Source organism: Macrobrachium nipponense, chromosome 21, assembly GCF_015104395.2.
Source record: "Macrobrachium nipponense isolate FS-2020 chromosome 21, ASM1510439v2, whole genome shotgun sequence".
NCBI lineage: Eukaryota > Metazoa > Arthropoda > Malacostraca > Decapoda > Palaemonidae > Macrobrachium > Macrobrachium nipponense.
In genome coordinates this window covers 36,913,503-36,930,515 of record NC_087212.1, presented here as the reverse complement: position 1 = coordinate 36,930,515, position 17,013 = coordinate 36,913,503, and the positions used below count along the sequence as shown (strand labels likewise).

Genomic DNA, 17,013 nt, shown 5'->3' with positions numbered 1-17,013 from the left:
GAAGTGTACATTGTAGAGTTTTGTCACTGTTATTAAGGTAAATAGCTTGTGGCACTCATTCAGCATCCAGGGAAAAGTTGGTATGTCAACTAACTTATTTGGAGACTAATCCTGTTATGAATACAGCAGTGAGAGACTCAAACTTACAGAATATCCTCATACCTTATTTCTTATTCTTACACTAAGACATGACCTATATTAAATCTTTATTTATTGCTTTAAAATAAAGGGCACTTTTGTAAAGTGCCCTTTAAGGTAGTCCCCAGTTATTGGCGAACTTGGTCAATGGCGATCTGGTTTTGTGGGGCTTGTCCAATAATAGAGTTTTAGCACCATAACATACTTAACAGAGGCACCGTTAACCAGTTATTGGTGCCATTAAGTGAAACTTGGCACCATAAATTGCAGAGTTTCAGTTAATGGTGGTTTTCACTTATGAGCACCGCGCCGAGAATGGAAGCCCTGCCGATAACCAGGGACTGCCTCTATTGTTTCTTTTGATTGGTGGTTTTTGCAGTTTTGTATCCACTTCATTGGTATCTCATTTCGATGTTGGAAAACCTTATGGCTCTCTTCCCTATCAACTAGTAGGGTGTAATTCCACTGATATATACTTCACTTTAAGTTTGTTATTTTTGTCTCGGGTATTTTTCTCAGACTGCTTCATGCAGTGACCATAATACTATCAAACCTCTTGTCTTATTGGCTTACCATTGGCTTAAATTCCTCTACCCCATAGTTGGGTACTGCCATCAGTGCACCTCATGTGGTGTACTATAGGCATTACTTTAGGGTGACAGCATTCTTTTGGCTCCTAGGTGCAACCCCTCTCATTTCTTTTACTGTACCTCCATTCATATTCTCTTTCTTCCATCTTACTTTCAGCCCTCTCAAAAGATTGTTTCCTAATGCAAATGCAAGGTTTTACTCGTGCTACACCTTTCAAACCTTCTTACTGTCAATTTCCCTTTCAGCACTGAATGACCTCACAGGTCCCAGTGCTTGACCTTTGGATTCTGTATTCTATTCTATTCTACACTCCCTTTAATTAGAATGTGGCCCAATTTTTCCTCTGACCTTCTCTGACACTTTTTGACTGATCTGTAGCCTTTTGAATATAGAGTTACCCCAAGACTCGCTGAGAGCTCATGAGTGCAAAGAACCATTGAGCAAAACTAAGTGTTATAGAGTAAGTGTATATTTCTTTTTGCTTGTTGTCTGGGATAGGCTGAGTTGGAATTAAAATATGATTGTACCAAGCACAAGACTTGACCTTACTTTAGCTTGGCTTCATTTCTCTTAGGTGGTTTAGACCACTGATCTCGGTGCTATGGTGTACTTTCCCTTCATAAGAACTTCCTGTTATAGGATGTATCTTCCAAATCAAGCAGCAAGTATAAGTTGATGATGGGAAAGTTGGTCCCCAACACATCACATATTAAAAGATTGTGAAAAAAGTTTTTAGAATGTTCAGTGTGTGTGGCTTTTACTTTCATCCATCCCCTTAAGTATCTTCCTAAATAGCATTCCACCCTCTGTAAGTTGATCTTGTTTTATTTTTCACAATTCATTGAATAACAAACAAACTTAACCTTGTGGAATATCGAGATGTGATTCCATTACATTAAATTGCTTTATATGGTATTAGTTTTATAAAAATCTGGTCATCTCTGCAAGTAGACTGGGGAAATAGTATTTAGCATTGAAACAGTGGCTACAAAAGTTTATCACTGTCATTAATGTGATTATTGAATATGAATGTAGTATACAATTACTTTATGCTTTGAAAAAATACAGACAAGCAAATCACTCTTAGATAACATAATGTGGTCTCATACATGATGGAGTCCATTTTTTAATGCCTTCTTGACTGGGTTGCATTAAGGATAGTATTTCATTTGTGGTAATCACTGTGCTAAAAACACTGCATCTAGTAAAAGTCTGATTTTAAACAATTATTTTTTTGAAATGAGAAGTATAAATTGTTAGTTGGCATGTGGTCAATTACTCTTGGGATTGGCAAATTCCTATGATACTTCTATCATTTTCACTTTATGAATTATTCTTTTTTTTTTTTTTACTTCCAGTGAAACTTGTAACTTCTTTATAGGCTTGCCTACCACAGAATTTTTATGTCTTAAGTAACCTCACATGAAAAGATCTTTAATTATCAAGATTTTCAAAATGAACTGCAGTGAACCCCCTTTACATTTGCCAGGATACATTCCACCCCTCCCCTGCCCATGAATAGCTAAAATTCACAAATACGTACTAAGAACCCCTATAAAAATGCTTAAAACTGCCTTTTTTGTTAGTTCAAAATCGAGAAAAACTCACTAAAAATTATTATACCTGTTTTTTTTTATTAGTTTTAATCATGAAATTGATGTGAAAATACAATAATTTGTGTATCTCTGATAGAAAAATATGAATTTCCCACGAATAATGGGTAGATATGGTCCATAGAGAAATCCACGAATATGTGAGTCTGTGAATGCTGAGAACACCAATACAGGGGTCCACTGTACGTACTACAAAGTATTTTAGAAATTGGAGACTGTGACCTGTAGTCTATAATTTAGAAATGGTTATCTGACTTATTGACTTAGGACTTTATTTCATTTTATTTGTGCCCACATACAGTATATTTATTTATGTAACCTTTTATTCCCTACATATTACCATTACTATTTGCATGCGTTATGGATGTTTTATTTTCAAATGATTGCATTGAAGCATAGAAATTTTGTAAATCTTGCATATATTCAGTGGAATTAATCAACTTTAGTTTTAGTAGCTTCTGTGTTCTCCTGCATTTGTGATTGTTCATCAATGTTAGTATCCTTATCACAACTGCTTACATCACATAACTACAGTCACAAGGGAGAGATTAATATGGACATTATTGATATGTTTATTTATGTTGTGTTTTGAAGACTAAGAAAAATACTTTGTTCATATACAAAACAAACCTTCGGTCTTAACATTAGGATTTACTAGTGCCAAGCTGGAAACCGGTAGAATTAAAATTAAACTTGTGCGATCCAGGGACTATTGGCATCTACCAGGTCACGGGGCATGTATTACCCAGAATTCCCTCAGCGTCTTGTGACCCACCAGTTTTATCTTTCTACCGCCTTTAAGATAGGACATGTTACTATCTATCTGTTTAAAGGCGGTTTTAGTTTGCCCGTTTTTATCCATTTCATTTTCATTTTTATTATTAATTCTCTTTCTCTGAGTGTGCTCAGTGTGGGTGTGAGCTGTAAGAGTGTGTAAGGGGTGAGATGGAGTTTTTTGCGTCACCATCGGGATCTTCTTCCGTTTCGAAGACAAGACAAAGGAAATACCCTGGAGTCAGTGGTTTTCCATGTTCAAGATTCCTAACTTCGGTGTCGATGGCTCCTCATCCAATGTGTAGTAGGTGCAGAGAAAATGTATGTACAATTACTAATCTTTGTTCTGTTTGTCGCGGTTGATCGGTGGAACAGTGGAGGAAGTTTTATGAGAAAGGAAAGTACAAAAGAAAGGAGTCGTCGCCATCTTTGGATGACCAAGTGTTGCCAGCTTCTTTTGTATGGGCAATACACCAGACTGCTCCATATGTTTCACCACCTACCTTTGATTTGTCCCATATCCCTTCGGTTTCTCTTAGCGGTTCGTTAACGGAAACTCCAGGAGGGGTTTGGGTAATTTTATGCATAATATTTATGCTCCGTTGTTCCCAGCAGGGAGGGGGGGAGCATCACCATCTTTGTTCCAGGTCCCAGCTCCCGACGTGAACAGGATGGAAGGTACGTGGGCGGCGCTAGGCCTACCAGGCGTACCAACCTTGGAAGGTTTGCTGTCACATTACAGAGTCCGGCAGCGTTGAATATTCCTCATCCCCCCCTGGATTGTCCTTTATGGGAAATAATGCTGTGGCTATGCCAACAACTGCAATGTTTACGACGATGCAGAACGTGGGAGGTAGTTTTGCTGCAAACGCAGGGATGCCAGCAGCAGCTGCACAGTCTCTCCCTACAAGTGAGGGAAACCAATAGATTTTCTTATATCTTTGGTTCAAGGGTTCATTGTACATTATCTTGGAATACTCCTAATACTCAGAAATGGATTTAGGTGGCAAACTCCCAGTCAGTTATAGAGACTTACCTCCCTCCCATAAGTAAGTCTATCCTAATGTTAAGACCGAAGGTTTGTTTCGTATATGAACAAATGACAAATTTGTAACTACAGTAATTTGTATTTTTCATAACTAACAAACCTGAGGTCTTAACAGTTAAAGGCCCACCTCGAACCACCCCTCTAGCAGTCTAAACTGGGTTAGAAGTATAACTGGTGGGTCACAAGACGCCGAGGGAATTCTGGGTAATACATGCCCCGTGACCTGGTAGATGCCAATAGTCCCTGGATCGCACAAGTTTAATTTTAATTCTACCGGTTTCCAGCTTGGCGCTAGTAAATACTAATGTTAAGACCTCAGGTTTGTTAGTTATGAAAAATACAAATTAGTTACAAATTTGTCATTTTTACTTTGGTTTGCAAAGTACAGCGTACATACAAAGATACAACAATGCCTCCACTGGACAGTTTGTTTACTGGTGAAATACGTTTCAAGGTACAACATAGGCAGATTAATATTTGAATTTTTTTATACAATATAAAGTCAAGTCCACAAATTAAGATTTACTGGCTTTTAACAGTAAGAGCTCTTCCATATTAGTTATTTCTTACAGGGCTGGAGGCAAAGGTAATTGAAATGCAAGATAACTGCGATCAAATGGAAGGCCTGAACACTCAAGAAATGGCCAAAATCAAGCACATGGTAAGTTTTTGGTTTTGGATTATTGCTTATCTTTGCAGTGAATGTATTCATAACATTGAAGGTAAATCATTGTTTTCATACACTCAACTTACCTGTCAGATATATACGTACTTAGCTATAGACTCCGTCGTCCCCGACAGAAATTCGAATTTCGCGGCACACGCTACAGGTAGGTAGGTCAGGTGATCTACCGTCCCGCCGCTGGGTGGCTGGAATAGGAACCATTACCTTCTAGAACCAGATTTTCTCTGTCGCCGTATTGTAAACATACGTTTGCGGTACCTCCTGACTTGATTTTCGTGTTTCATCGCCATCGATCTTCTGGGCGGTCTTTTGCAGGGAAGTACTGGGTCTTTGGTTCGGCATACGCTTTTATTAACTTTTTAATGAATTTGACTTCGAAAATTTCGAAGAATATATGATGTGTAACTACCGAAGTTTTCGGTAGACACTCACATAGTTTGCAAGAAAGGGAAATATTAATATTTATTCATTAATACGTGTAATAAGGGTTAGAACTTAATTGAGGAAATATAAAACTCTAACTTCCTACTTTAGGAAGTCAGAAAATCCTATAACTTTTCACGCTTCCTTTAGAAGCTTTAATAGCTCTCGTGCTAACGAGCAGTTAGAGTATTAACAGTAATAGTAGTTTTTGCATCCTCATCACCTTCTTACTCCACAGAATCTACAAATTCATAATTTGAAGATAAATGGATGTAGCTCAAAATGCGAGCTCTTATAAGGTAAGAAGTGAATTTAGTGTTCACAGTGCAGTGGAGGGTGCGTTCTGATCGGCTCTGTTTTGCTCCCAGGTCTAGACCGCTTCCAAGCTCCCTGGCCCAGAGGAGAAGGAATGTCGAAAGCCTTACGGAGGTTATGGAAAATCCCCACCGATCAGGCGTCCCCTCGGCAGATTCTGTAGAACGTCCCAGACTGCCAAGTTCGCCATTGGAAAGGCGTCCTAAAATAGTGGAGGGTGCGTCCGATTGGCTCTGTCTCGCTCTCAGGCCTAGACCTCTTCCAAACTCACAAGCACAGAGGAGAAGGAATGTCGAAAGCCGCACGGAGGTTTCAGAGAATCCCCATCGGTCGGGCGTCCCCTCGGCAGGTTCTGTAGTAGCGTCCCAGACTTCCAAGGATAGCCGTTGGAAAGGCATCCTAAAACAGTGTTTTTCGTCATCAAATCCTCCTTCCCCTAGATCAGATACGGAGAAAGAAGTTGCCGCTACGAAGATCCTAAGAGAAATGCAACAACAGATATCTTCGTTAATGGGAGTTTTGAAGAAGGATCCTCCCAGAAGAAAGGATCACTTCCTTCCCGTTAAGAAATCCCGTCCGATAGAAGTCTTTGACAGCTCGGACGAGGCGCCTGCCAGGCGCAAAACGCCGACAATGCGAGAGGATTCTAAAGAAAGGCGCAAAGCACCTGAAACTCCTACTAGGCGCAAAGCGCCTGAAACGAGGCGCAAAGCGCCTGAAGCCCCTGAAATGAGGCACGAAGCGCCTGAAACTAGGCGTAAAGCGCCTGAAGCTAGGCGCAAAACGCCTGAGCCTCCTTCCAAGCGCCTGGTGCCTGAAGCGCCTACCAGCCACCAAGTGTCAACCAGGTGCAAGGCTCCAACCAAGCGCCAGGAGCCAGGCTCCAGGCGCTATGAACCAGGATCTTCATCGGAAATGGAGTTAGAGGCGGACCAAGAGGCTCCTCTTTGGGAATTTTCGCAAGATCAGTTTTCACCTGACAGGGTCTCTAGATGTCGCACAGGCGGCCGTAGCCCTTGTCAGGATATGCCTGATTCTGCGAAAGGTGAAAGACATTCGAGGCCTTCTCCTGATAGGGACGGGAGTTGTCGCACAGGCGGCCGTCACCCTTGTCAGGATAGTCTTAATGCAAGTAAAGGCAAGAGCAAGATCGGCCTTCTCCTGGCGGGGACTCAAGATGTCGCACAGGCGGCCGTAGCCCTTGTCAGGTTAGAGTCGGTACTGCTAAAAGCCCTTCACCTTGCGAAAGGAGGCGCTCTCCTCCGGTTGCTCATTCTTCTCCCAACTTGATGGACAGGAAATGGAAGATAGATCGGAATTGGAAGCCAATAAGGGGGCAGGTCTCTCAGTTTATAAGACCTTAGCAACCTTTTTTATTGAGAGAATTAGTTAATTACTAGTAAGAGGATATTAAAATCATCCTCCTTCTAAAAATAATGCAACCAACCATTTACAGAAAGAGTGGCAATCGTTTGGAAATTGAACAAGATTCGTATGAGCTCTCATTCATTGATTAGAGGCTCTTCCAGATAATAGAGGCGTAGAATACGGCCTTATCTCCAAGAGAATAAAAGCTTGAGAGATTCTCTTCGATCCTCAGTTTTCATTTGCGATCTCTTTCGACTTAATACTAATTCGGGTTTATTGACGAAAAGAACGAAGAGAGTAAGATTTCCATTCTCTCTCTGCATCGGAGAGGAAAGAATGTAGTAAGAAGATTTGGTGTATACGACTACTGAATGACAAGTCATATACGCATACCATAGTTGCCGTTGTGGTTCGCTACGGAATTATCTATCCTTACAGGAATTTCCTAGTAAGGACTTCGCTTAAAAGGTTTGTTACGACAATACCTACTCAGCTTCGGTATTTAACAAAGGTTGTTTGGCTTCAATATGCATTATTGAGAGCTTCCTTAGGCTCGAGAATAATTTTATTATACGTATTCCTTCATTGAATGGAGTAACTGGCAACTCAGGAAGAATGCAGCCAGGCAGCGAACGAGACGGCTGTCATTGTAAGCCAATACAGTACCATCCAGTTCTTGGTCCTGAGCAGTTGGTTACATCTCTCTCTCCTACGGGATCGAATGGTTAACCGTATATTCCCCCTACAATCATGGACTTAGCCTCGAATTGAGGGGATTTATAGGCAAACATGAATAACATGGTATTCGTTTTGCTAAGGAGTTTTCAATAAAAAGATCCCTTGTAACCTTGTGGTAATGTTTACCGCAATGTAACAGGATTATAGGAATGAGACAACATTATGAATTTAACGCAGAAGAGCTATATAGTATATTATTTGATGCTCTCATGCTTACAGAAGTAAAATAATGGACGTGCTAACTTTTCGATACAGCGAGTTATTAATCCAAGGGTTAAGTAGCCTCTCTGACAGCAGGCTCAGTAACGGCACGGTTCGTTCCTGATTTTGTTCCCCGTCTATCTTGAAGGGGGCTCGATCCCAAGGAGGGTAGAAATGATTTAAATCAATTAAGCCATTTCCACAGCTCTCTCATATTTCAAGAAGTATTGAGAATCTCTTTTTTCGCCTCTGTTCGCGTTAACAAGAGAGAATCTGTTTGGAACACAGATACGGAACGTAACGATCCTTAAGAGGTTCGCTGCACGAGGTTGCACGTCCGTGAGAACCTTCTCGATCGACAATATAACTATTGACTTATGTCTAATCTTAGTTGGAAAGAGAGTTGTGGAAACCTGCGAGATGTCTTCGTCATAGATCTCTTCGCAAGGTGGAAGACGAACATGCTGCCTCTATACTGCTTCCTTATTCTCGAACCAAGAAAGGTAGCAATATATGCCATTTTTGGTTTATAAGGGGAATCAACTTTAGTCTTTTTTCCCCTAGATTTATACATTCTTAACAGATATTAAGATAAATGGGTGTCAAAGGAAGAGAGAATGATACTTTATGCCTCATTTTGGTCTTAGAGAGATTGGATTCACAGAGGTCACGTTCTTCTCACAGCATGTTTTGGAAGTCTTTTCCGAGAAAGTCTGGATATTCTATCATCATCTGTTATAAATAGACCTTAACAACCTCTCCACTCTGAGTCTGTCTGCATGCAGACTGACCAGAAGTGGACATGAATGAGAGGATTTTTCAAGGTGAATGACAATAGTCATGGCCAGGACATAGAATTGCTGCAAATCGTGCTTGATGGAATGAGGAAACTGTCCTCTTCCGATACCTCTGTGAACCACATAGAGGTTTTTTCTTCCTTTTTAGAGGGAAGAATCACCTTTGTATATATCTGCTATCAAAGAGCGCAGTAAAAGGCTATGCTCTGTCTCTACAATGGGAATTGGGGATAGCAGAGGATTAACAGCTTCGGGATCTTATATGATACCTCAATACAACAAGAGTAGGATATCATGTACTTCTAATGGGATCTTTTGTGGCCACAGATTCCGGGTTCCGACAAGATGGAACTGCTCCTCATCAGACTTCTTTGAGAAGTTTTATGAGGGAATTCTTTGTTTCTCTTGGCCCTAAACGTCCAAGAAGGCAAAGTGAATTTTTTGGTGCATTGGAAGCTCGCATCAGATTCTATGGAGACTCGGCTATGGGTTCTTGCCAGCATAGTATGTCTGGTAAAAGAACTAAAACCCTCTATTCCTGACTCAACGCTTTCAGATAGAGGTTTCGTTGTCCAGGCAGGGTACTTACGTTTTTATCTACAGAAGAAGGAAAGGTTTAAACGTTTGCCTACAGAGTCTTTGGGATGCGATGAGGGCTCGAAATGCTTCCCAGTAGGTATTCAGAGGGATACAATAAAGAGCTAGAAATCAGAAGTCCTCCCAATTTCAGCTCGGAGTCTCCTTCGACTTCCAAGCTCCTTCCCTTCCTTCGGACAAGGATAGGGAAGATTCTGCAACGAGGAACTTCATCAACAGATAGGAAGAGATCTCGTTAGCAACGGAAGGATTCAAGAAGGATCCTCCTCGGAGGAAGACACTTATCTCTCTTACTGTTAGATATCCTATCGTCTAATGGATGTAGCTGACTACAATCACCTCCCCTTGCCAGAGAGGCCAAAAAGCTCAAAGTGGAAGAATTTCTTCCACCCTTCTCCAGTCTCCTGATAAACTATTGGGGAGGTTCAGGACTTTCGGACAATGTAGCGCCAACCAGGCGCCAAATGCCAAAACAGGCGTAAAAAAACGCCAGAGGCAGACAGTTTCAAGGAACACTGTCATTGTCTGATGAAGAGAAAGAGGGGGCCTCCAACCTAGCGCAGATGCACTAGAGGCGAACAAATAGGACAGATAAGAGTGTCCGATGTGGACATCGCCAGACATCCTCGAGACTACCAAGCTCGAAGCTCCAGCAAGTGGAGAGGAGTTAGCCAGGTGCCAGGCGCTAAATAGTGCCAGTCTGGAGCCAGGCGCGAAGCTACTTCCAGGCGCGAGGCGCCAGCCAAGAGTCGGGCGAAAAGCGCCTTCCAGGAGCTAGGCGCCAACCAAGCGTCAGGCGCCAGGCAAGCGCGAGGCCCCAGGCAGGCGCAAGGCGCCAGCCAGACGCCAGCCAGGCTCTAGGCTTCATCCAGAAGAGATCCATTTCAAAGAAAGCCCTGGTCTTCTTTGAAACAAGTGTGATCGCTAAAGCACTTCATGAGTAACTTGATGATTCCTTCAAACAGCTGAGAATTAAAAGCACATGAAGTGCAAGCTTTTATGAATTCTTGTTCTTTCCATAACAATATGTCATGAGGACATATTAGCAGTCACTTACGGGAGATGCAACTCTGTGTTGACTTCCCATTACACGAAGGAGGTCAAGTTGACCTACGAGAGATCCTTCTCTCTTGGTTATACGTGTCTACGGATACGTTGCTGGGATAGGGAGCCGACACTGATCCTTAACTAGTCAGTTAATTTTTATTTTAACATAGTGTTTTTTTCTTTGCGTTGTTTGAAAGGAGTTTGGGGATAACTCTTTTCAAATTAAGCACAAACCCTCGTGTTAGGATCAGGTGATCGGGATCGGTGTTGTGCTCCTTAATTATGCCAATAGGCATAGGCATATTGTCATATAAGTGGATTAGCACCCATTGACAAATGCCAGTAAGGCTCTGCCGAGTAAGTGGATAAGACCCCATCGGCAGACCCACAAGAACTCTTGGCCACAGATCACTATCTTGCTAAGGCTCTTGAGACGAAGCAGACTCCTATGCAATGGCTAGGAAGTCAACCCTTCGTCTAGACAGAGAGGAACCAAGGTATATAAATACCTACAACGTAAGTTGTTTACCTGTCTAATCAGTAATTAGCTGTCTCTTACCCTCCACCAAAGGGTGTCAATCAGCTAAGTTTATATCTGACAGGTAAGTTGAGTGTATGAAAATGATAGTTATAATACAATAAAGTTTCATACATACTTACCTGGCAGATATATATGATTGATGGCCCTCCCAGCCTCCCCGCAGGAGACAGGTGGAAGAGAGAAAATCTGGTTCTAGAAGGTAATGGTTCCTATTCCTGCCACCCAGCGGCGGGACGGTAGATCACCTGACCTACCTACCTGTAGCGTGTGCCGCGAAATTCGAATTTCTGTCGGGGACGACGGAGTCTATAGCTAAGTATATATTTGCCAGGTAAGTATGTATGAAACTTTATTGTATTATAACAATATCATTTTACCAAGGAAAATATTGCTGTGTTTTATATATCTGACCACAAGGTATTTGACAGGGTCACCATCCCCCCCCCCTGCCCCCACCCCTTCAGAGAAGATTGGGAATTAAATTTGTTTCTTTACAATTTCACTTTGTTTACTATAGAAATGCATAAATGTTTTAATTACATTATATTATCATCATTTGAAAATTAGTACATACCTCTTATTAAGTAAATCATTAATCTATCATGCAAACGTGGTTGTCCTCTCTCTCTCTCTCTCTCTCTCTCTCTCTCTCTCTCTCTCTCTCTCTCTCTCTCTCTCTCTCAGTATACATACATATGTGTATTTTAATACAAAAATACAGGAATTAGTAAATACAGTGTTGCTTTATGAAAAAAAGCAATTAGTGATCATTTTAGATATGTTACGGTCCAAAGAAAAAACTCAAATTAGTGAAATTTCCCCCTTGGACAAATGAATGATGTATTCCACAAAAATCCACAACAAAATGAAACTTAAAAATGGGGACCACTGTATTGTAATTTTTTTCTTTTACATGGTACCAGTGCACTTTTTCAGAATGGAAATCAGTAAGTGAATTTGACTTGAAAGCCTTTGGTTTCACAGTTATACATCTGTCAAGTGTGTTCATCACCTAATTGTTGGTGATACGCTTTTATAATCCCACAGTTCTTAGCCCTTAAACTGCTTAGTATAGACTGTATATATACTTAGTGTACATATTTTACCTGCATTATTAGGTAATTACATATATGTAAGGACATCATTCATTTTAATAGCAAAGTCATTCCACATGAAAACTTTTTCTGTATACCTATGGTGGTCATGTAAATCATATCTAAATAATAACAATGTCTCCCCACCCCGTATTCACTCCATTTTCCTCCTTGTCCTTCTGTGTTGCAAAAGGAAAGGGGTTGTACCATCAGTGCACCTCACATGGTATTGTGGGCCCTTATTAAACGGTGTTTGCAGGTTCCCCTCAGTCCATAGTTTAAACACTTTTTAGCCTTTTACTATACCGCCATTCCACTTCCTTTCTTCTGTCACTGTCCAATGCCTCTTAGCTGTTATTCTTTAGAGTGACAGTAGAGTTTTCTCACAGTTCCGCGTTTAAATCCTAAACTTCTTTTCTTTTTCCTTTTGTGTGTCAATATATTTTCATTTATTAGCTTTTTAGCAATTCCTGATGTAAGATATTTAGAAAATATTAAAGTGCTAGGTATATTATACTGTAGGGTCTTTGCTACTTACCAGAAAGCCAGACCCCTTCAAAGTATCTGCTATGTTAAGATACTAATGTATGGTATTAATGAAGTTGTTTGCAGTTTTTGTCATTATATTTTATACTTTTCACAGTTACTGAATACCAACGGAGAGCTTGAAACCCTCAAGATAGAATTAAAAACGAAGAGTGAAGCTCTTTCTAATGCAGAAGCTCGTTTGAATTCTGTAGCTTCCTTAGAAGAGCGAGTGCGCATTTTGAGCGAAGAAAAGACTGAATTGGAGAGTACAGCTGCTGGTCTTAATCACAAACTCAGCACTCTCAACACAAGGTTTGAGACATGACAGTTGAGTTTTCAGTTTATTTTGGTGTACAGTGTTCCCCCCATATTCGCTGGGGATGTACCAAACCCCCTGCGAATAGCTAGAATCCTCGAATAGTTGAAACCCCTATGAAAATGCTTGAAACTGCCTTTTTTGTTAGTTAAAACTCAGAAAAAAACCACTAAACATGTTTATACTTGGTTTTTTAAATAGTTTTATCACAAAAAGTGCATTTTAGGATGAAGTTGATAAAAAATTAATAAAGGAATTTGTGGATGTACTGCAAATAGGCGAATTTTCTGGAATAATGGGGGTATATGTTCCAGAGAAAAATCCGTAAATAAGTGAGTCTGCGAATCTGTAGTGCACAAATATGGGGTTTCACTGTAATTAGTAAATAACTGTGGCATTGAATGAAGCATGTGACTGTAAATTTGTCTTAATTCTATTATAACTTGTGATTGTTTGGTACATTGTCATGATGTTTAACTTTTGTATGTTAAAAGCTTTAGATTTAACTCTTGTTTTATAAAAGCACTAGATTATCTTCTTTTACTTTAAATATTGCAGATCTTTTGCACTACATATTGAAGATGAACTCAGCTTGATTGTTTTAGGCAGTGATTAGTAAGCACAAGTTAGCAACTAAAATCTTGAATAATAATTTGGCTGGTCTTAGAAATATGACTTACTTTGTTTCCAAGGAAGTGCAAGTCAGTGCAATTGAAAGGAGCAAATGAGACTATATTAACATGTTTCACCGTTGAAAGTATATTTTATTATTTCTTAACCCATTTTTTATGTTTGCAATCTTCAGGTACACTTCTTTAGAGGATAGCAAGGGGGAAGAGGTTCGACACTTGCAGGAACGAATAGCAACACTTGAGCAGAGACATTCCCAAGCTACCTTACAAGAGACAGATAAAGTTCAGGCCCTAATGAAGGAGGTATATAAATTTATTGTAGTGCATAATACATTTATACAAGGATTTATTTGATAACCTGTAAACACAGGCAGTCCTCAGTTATCGGCAATCTGGTTTTATAGCGCTACCCAGTTTATAGCGCCGCCTCTCTAGCACCAAAATGCACTGATGCATGCCTAACAGGGGCACACTTAACTGGTTATCGGTGCCAAAAATGGCTGATTTTCATTGGTGATTGTCACTTGTCATCAAGCTGTCGGAACGGAGCTCCCGCCAATAACCAGGGACTGCCTGTATTAGGTTTTTGTTCACATTCATGGCCAGTAAGAGTTACTCTGGCATTTAGTTTGGTATACAGTACCTCTTTGCTCTTTAAAAAAATCATCTTAATCATTTTCAACTGCTTTACCCGTCAGAGAGAAATGATGGAACATCGGATGGAAGAAAGTCGCCAGCAATTGAATAATATAAAATCATCTTGGAGTGATAAAATCACTTCTTTAGAGAACCAAATTCACAATCTCAATTTGAAAACAGCAGAAGATCAGGTAAGGCTAATATATATATTTTCTAACTCAAAATGACTAGTGCATTGGAACTTTAAAGTATGAAGTACTTTGCTTTTATTTGTTGTAAGAAATTAACCATGGAATTTTCTCGTAATACCTGGTTAGTTTTGCTTGTCTGCATAATCATCATGATCATAAAGGTAAAAGAGGTTAACCTGTTGTTATTTGGTCTCGTAAATTTTAACTCGCATGATACGTGAGATACATGATAAAATCATTCTTTAAGGGTGAAAATTTGGGGGTCGCATGATATATGACATCATGTGTTACACGAATATACAGTAGTTTTATTGCTCTAAAACAGATGCTAATCCATATGCCATGAAACATGATTGTGCAAGTTTGATTGACAGATTTTGTCATATTATCATTACAATATCTGTGTTCTTTAGAATATTGATTATAAATTGTATTTCATTTTGCGACCTACAGATCATGAAGTTGACTCATGATTGAATTGCCAAATTATTCAAGTATTAACTTTTGTCATTATTGCAAGAAACTATTTATAGTATCCATAACTGCTGACACAGTTCTGCAATGCATAAATGTAGATTAATATCATACATAGTAATCCCTTGATCATTTTTACTAACACATCCAAGAAAGGGGTGCAAATACATCGAAAGTGTGGAAAAAGAATCTTGCCTAGGTTATACTACTGGCTAGCCTATGAAATCATTTAGTAATTTAATTATATTGAATCCAAGAGTTGGCACAACTTTGATAGTGCTTAGTGGATTTATGGATTGAGGAAGCTATTTTCATATGCATTCATGGATGTGGATGGAGCCCACAGCATTGACAACAATGTCCAACTTATACTGCACCACTAGCATAGGTAAAGTTTTTTTCATGATCCAGCAGATGAAAGGACTGATATCCTTGTGCAGTTGTTGGAAACAAAGTGTTTATTTCCCCATATATTTGCAGTGAAGACAGCTTTTTGACAGTCATGTCAATCATGGAAGTAAAGTTACATTAGTCACAGTGTTGTTGACAATCAGTTTCATTGCATATCTGCATTACCACTAATGAAGGTGATCTCTCAAAGAAACAGCATTTCCAAGCTTAACATATGTTCAGACATTGGAGTACTTATGGTTTTTTTCTTGTATAGCCTCATTGTCTTTTTGTAAAGAAATATTTTTGCTGAAAAATTGTTTTTATCCAGTCAGCAAAATAATCCTTTGGAGTCTTTTCTCTTGTGATTACAAGACCTCGGCACTTGAATCAAAGTCCTTCTAGAGTTTATTTAGCTTTTCATGCAACGACCAGTTCAATTTTTGTTTAATATAACAAAATAACATGTATCAGTGTAACTAAAATTTAGATCTGCTAGGCTGGAGGAAATTTGGCAATCCCTGCAACAAGAGGTTTTTTTTCTCATCTGGCTGCTGGAACTATCCCAGACCCTGTAGATGAACTAGAGAGAAATCATCAGACAGAGTTGGGCATTTTGTGCACAGCTGTCAAAGGTAGTTCTGAACAAAGTCTCTCAGGGATCATTCTCAGAACCTTGAAGCAAACATCAATCAAGGATCTTAAAACTGAAATTGGTTACTCTACTGGCAATTGCTCCTGTGAAGTAGGTGAGGAAGTTGTATATACAGTGGAACCCCAGTTTTCGTACATAATCCGCTCCAGAACATCTCAGGAAATCCTAAACATAAGAAAACAGAAACAATAATTCCTGTAAAGAATAATGTAAATACAATTAATGCATTCCAGACCCCCAAAAATATTTTAAAAAAATACATTTTATAGAGAATAAATACAGTTTTACATAGTAGAGAAAACACTAAGAACTAAATATAAATGACTAATGAAATGTATACATGAGCATTTAACATCACTGTTAGCTATATGGAAAACTTGTTTTAGAGTATGGAAGACAAAGAGGAGGAGGAGAGTTTATTTTTTGGAAGGGAATCTCCCTCCAGTAGGACTTCAGGTATCAAGGACCTATCTGGGGTTACTTCGCTTAGTTTTTTACCGGCACTATCTGAGATTACTTCCCCACTTTGTTTTTCACTTAGTTTTTTACCGGCACTATCTGAGATTACTTCCCCACTTTGTTTTTCACTGGCACTAGGACCAGCTTGAGAGTTACTGTACCTCTGTCACACAATAAAACTGTTCAGACATTTGTTTCTGGTGTTTCTTTATAATTTGCACAAAGTTAAACACAGCATTGTCATTAAACATGCTAGAAACTTGGATTACAACTTCTTCGTTGGGCTGATAATTCTCCACAAAATTTTTGACATCATTCCACTTTGCAAGCTTGTCCTTAATCCCTGAAGTAGGCACATTCGTTTTCTGAATTTTTCAAACCAGCCTCTGCTGGCCTTATAGTAAGCAGTTTCATACTGAGATCAGCATGCAACTTTCTCTAACCCTTTGCTACTAGTTCTTTCTTCAGTTCTGTAGTGTTTCTTGCCATTTTTGCAGAAGGGCTAGCACTTGGAACTTTCTTTGGCCCCATGATGGCTTATTTAGCAGTTGCACTAGAATAAGAAAGCACAAAAAGAACAAACACAAAGCAGAATGGGTCACGAAAGAAGATGGGATGCTTCGTTTGGGTGCTCAATACAGGGCCCAGTCACGCACTGGGCCCTGGATGGAGTGTTTCTAAGTGTACAAAAACCGAGGAAATGTAAGATAACAGAGACAAAATTTGGTATAAAAAAGTCTATGAGAACCGAAACGTACG

General features: G+C 39.6%; 1 protein-coding gene across 4 annotated transcripts in view; it reads left to right on the top strand.

Annotated features, from left to right (window-relative positions):
- LOC135197937 (golgin subfamily A member 1-like) overlaps positions 1 to 17,013 on the top strand; it is a 133,247-nt gene that overhangs the window by 64,895 nt on the left and 51,339 nt on the right. For all 4 annotated transcript variants that reach the window (XM_064225217.1, XM_064225216.1, XM_064225215.1 and 1 more), the window contains exons 5-8: positions 4,737 to 4,825; positions 12,614 to 12,810; positions 13,620 to 13,749; positions 14,145 to 14,276. In XM_064225217.1, coding sequence (XP_064081287.1) covers positions 4,737 to 4,825; positions 12,614 to 12,810; positions 13,620 to 13,749; positions 14,145 to 14,276 — 548 coding nt within the window. The remainder of the gene's footprint in view (positions 1 to 4,736; positions 4,826 to 12,613; positions 12,811 to 13,619; positions 13,750 to 14,144; positions 14,277 to 17,013) is intronic.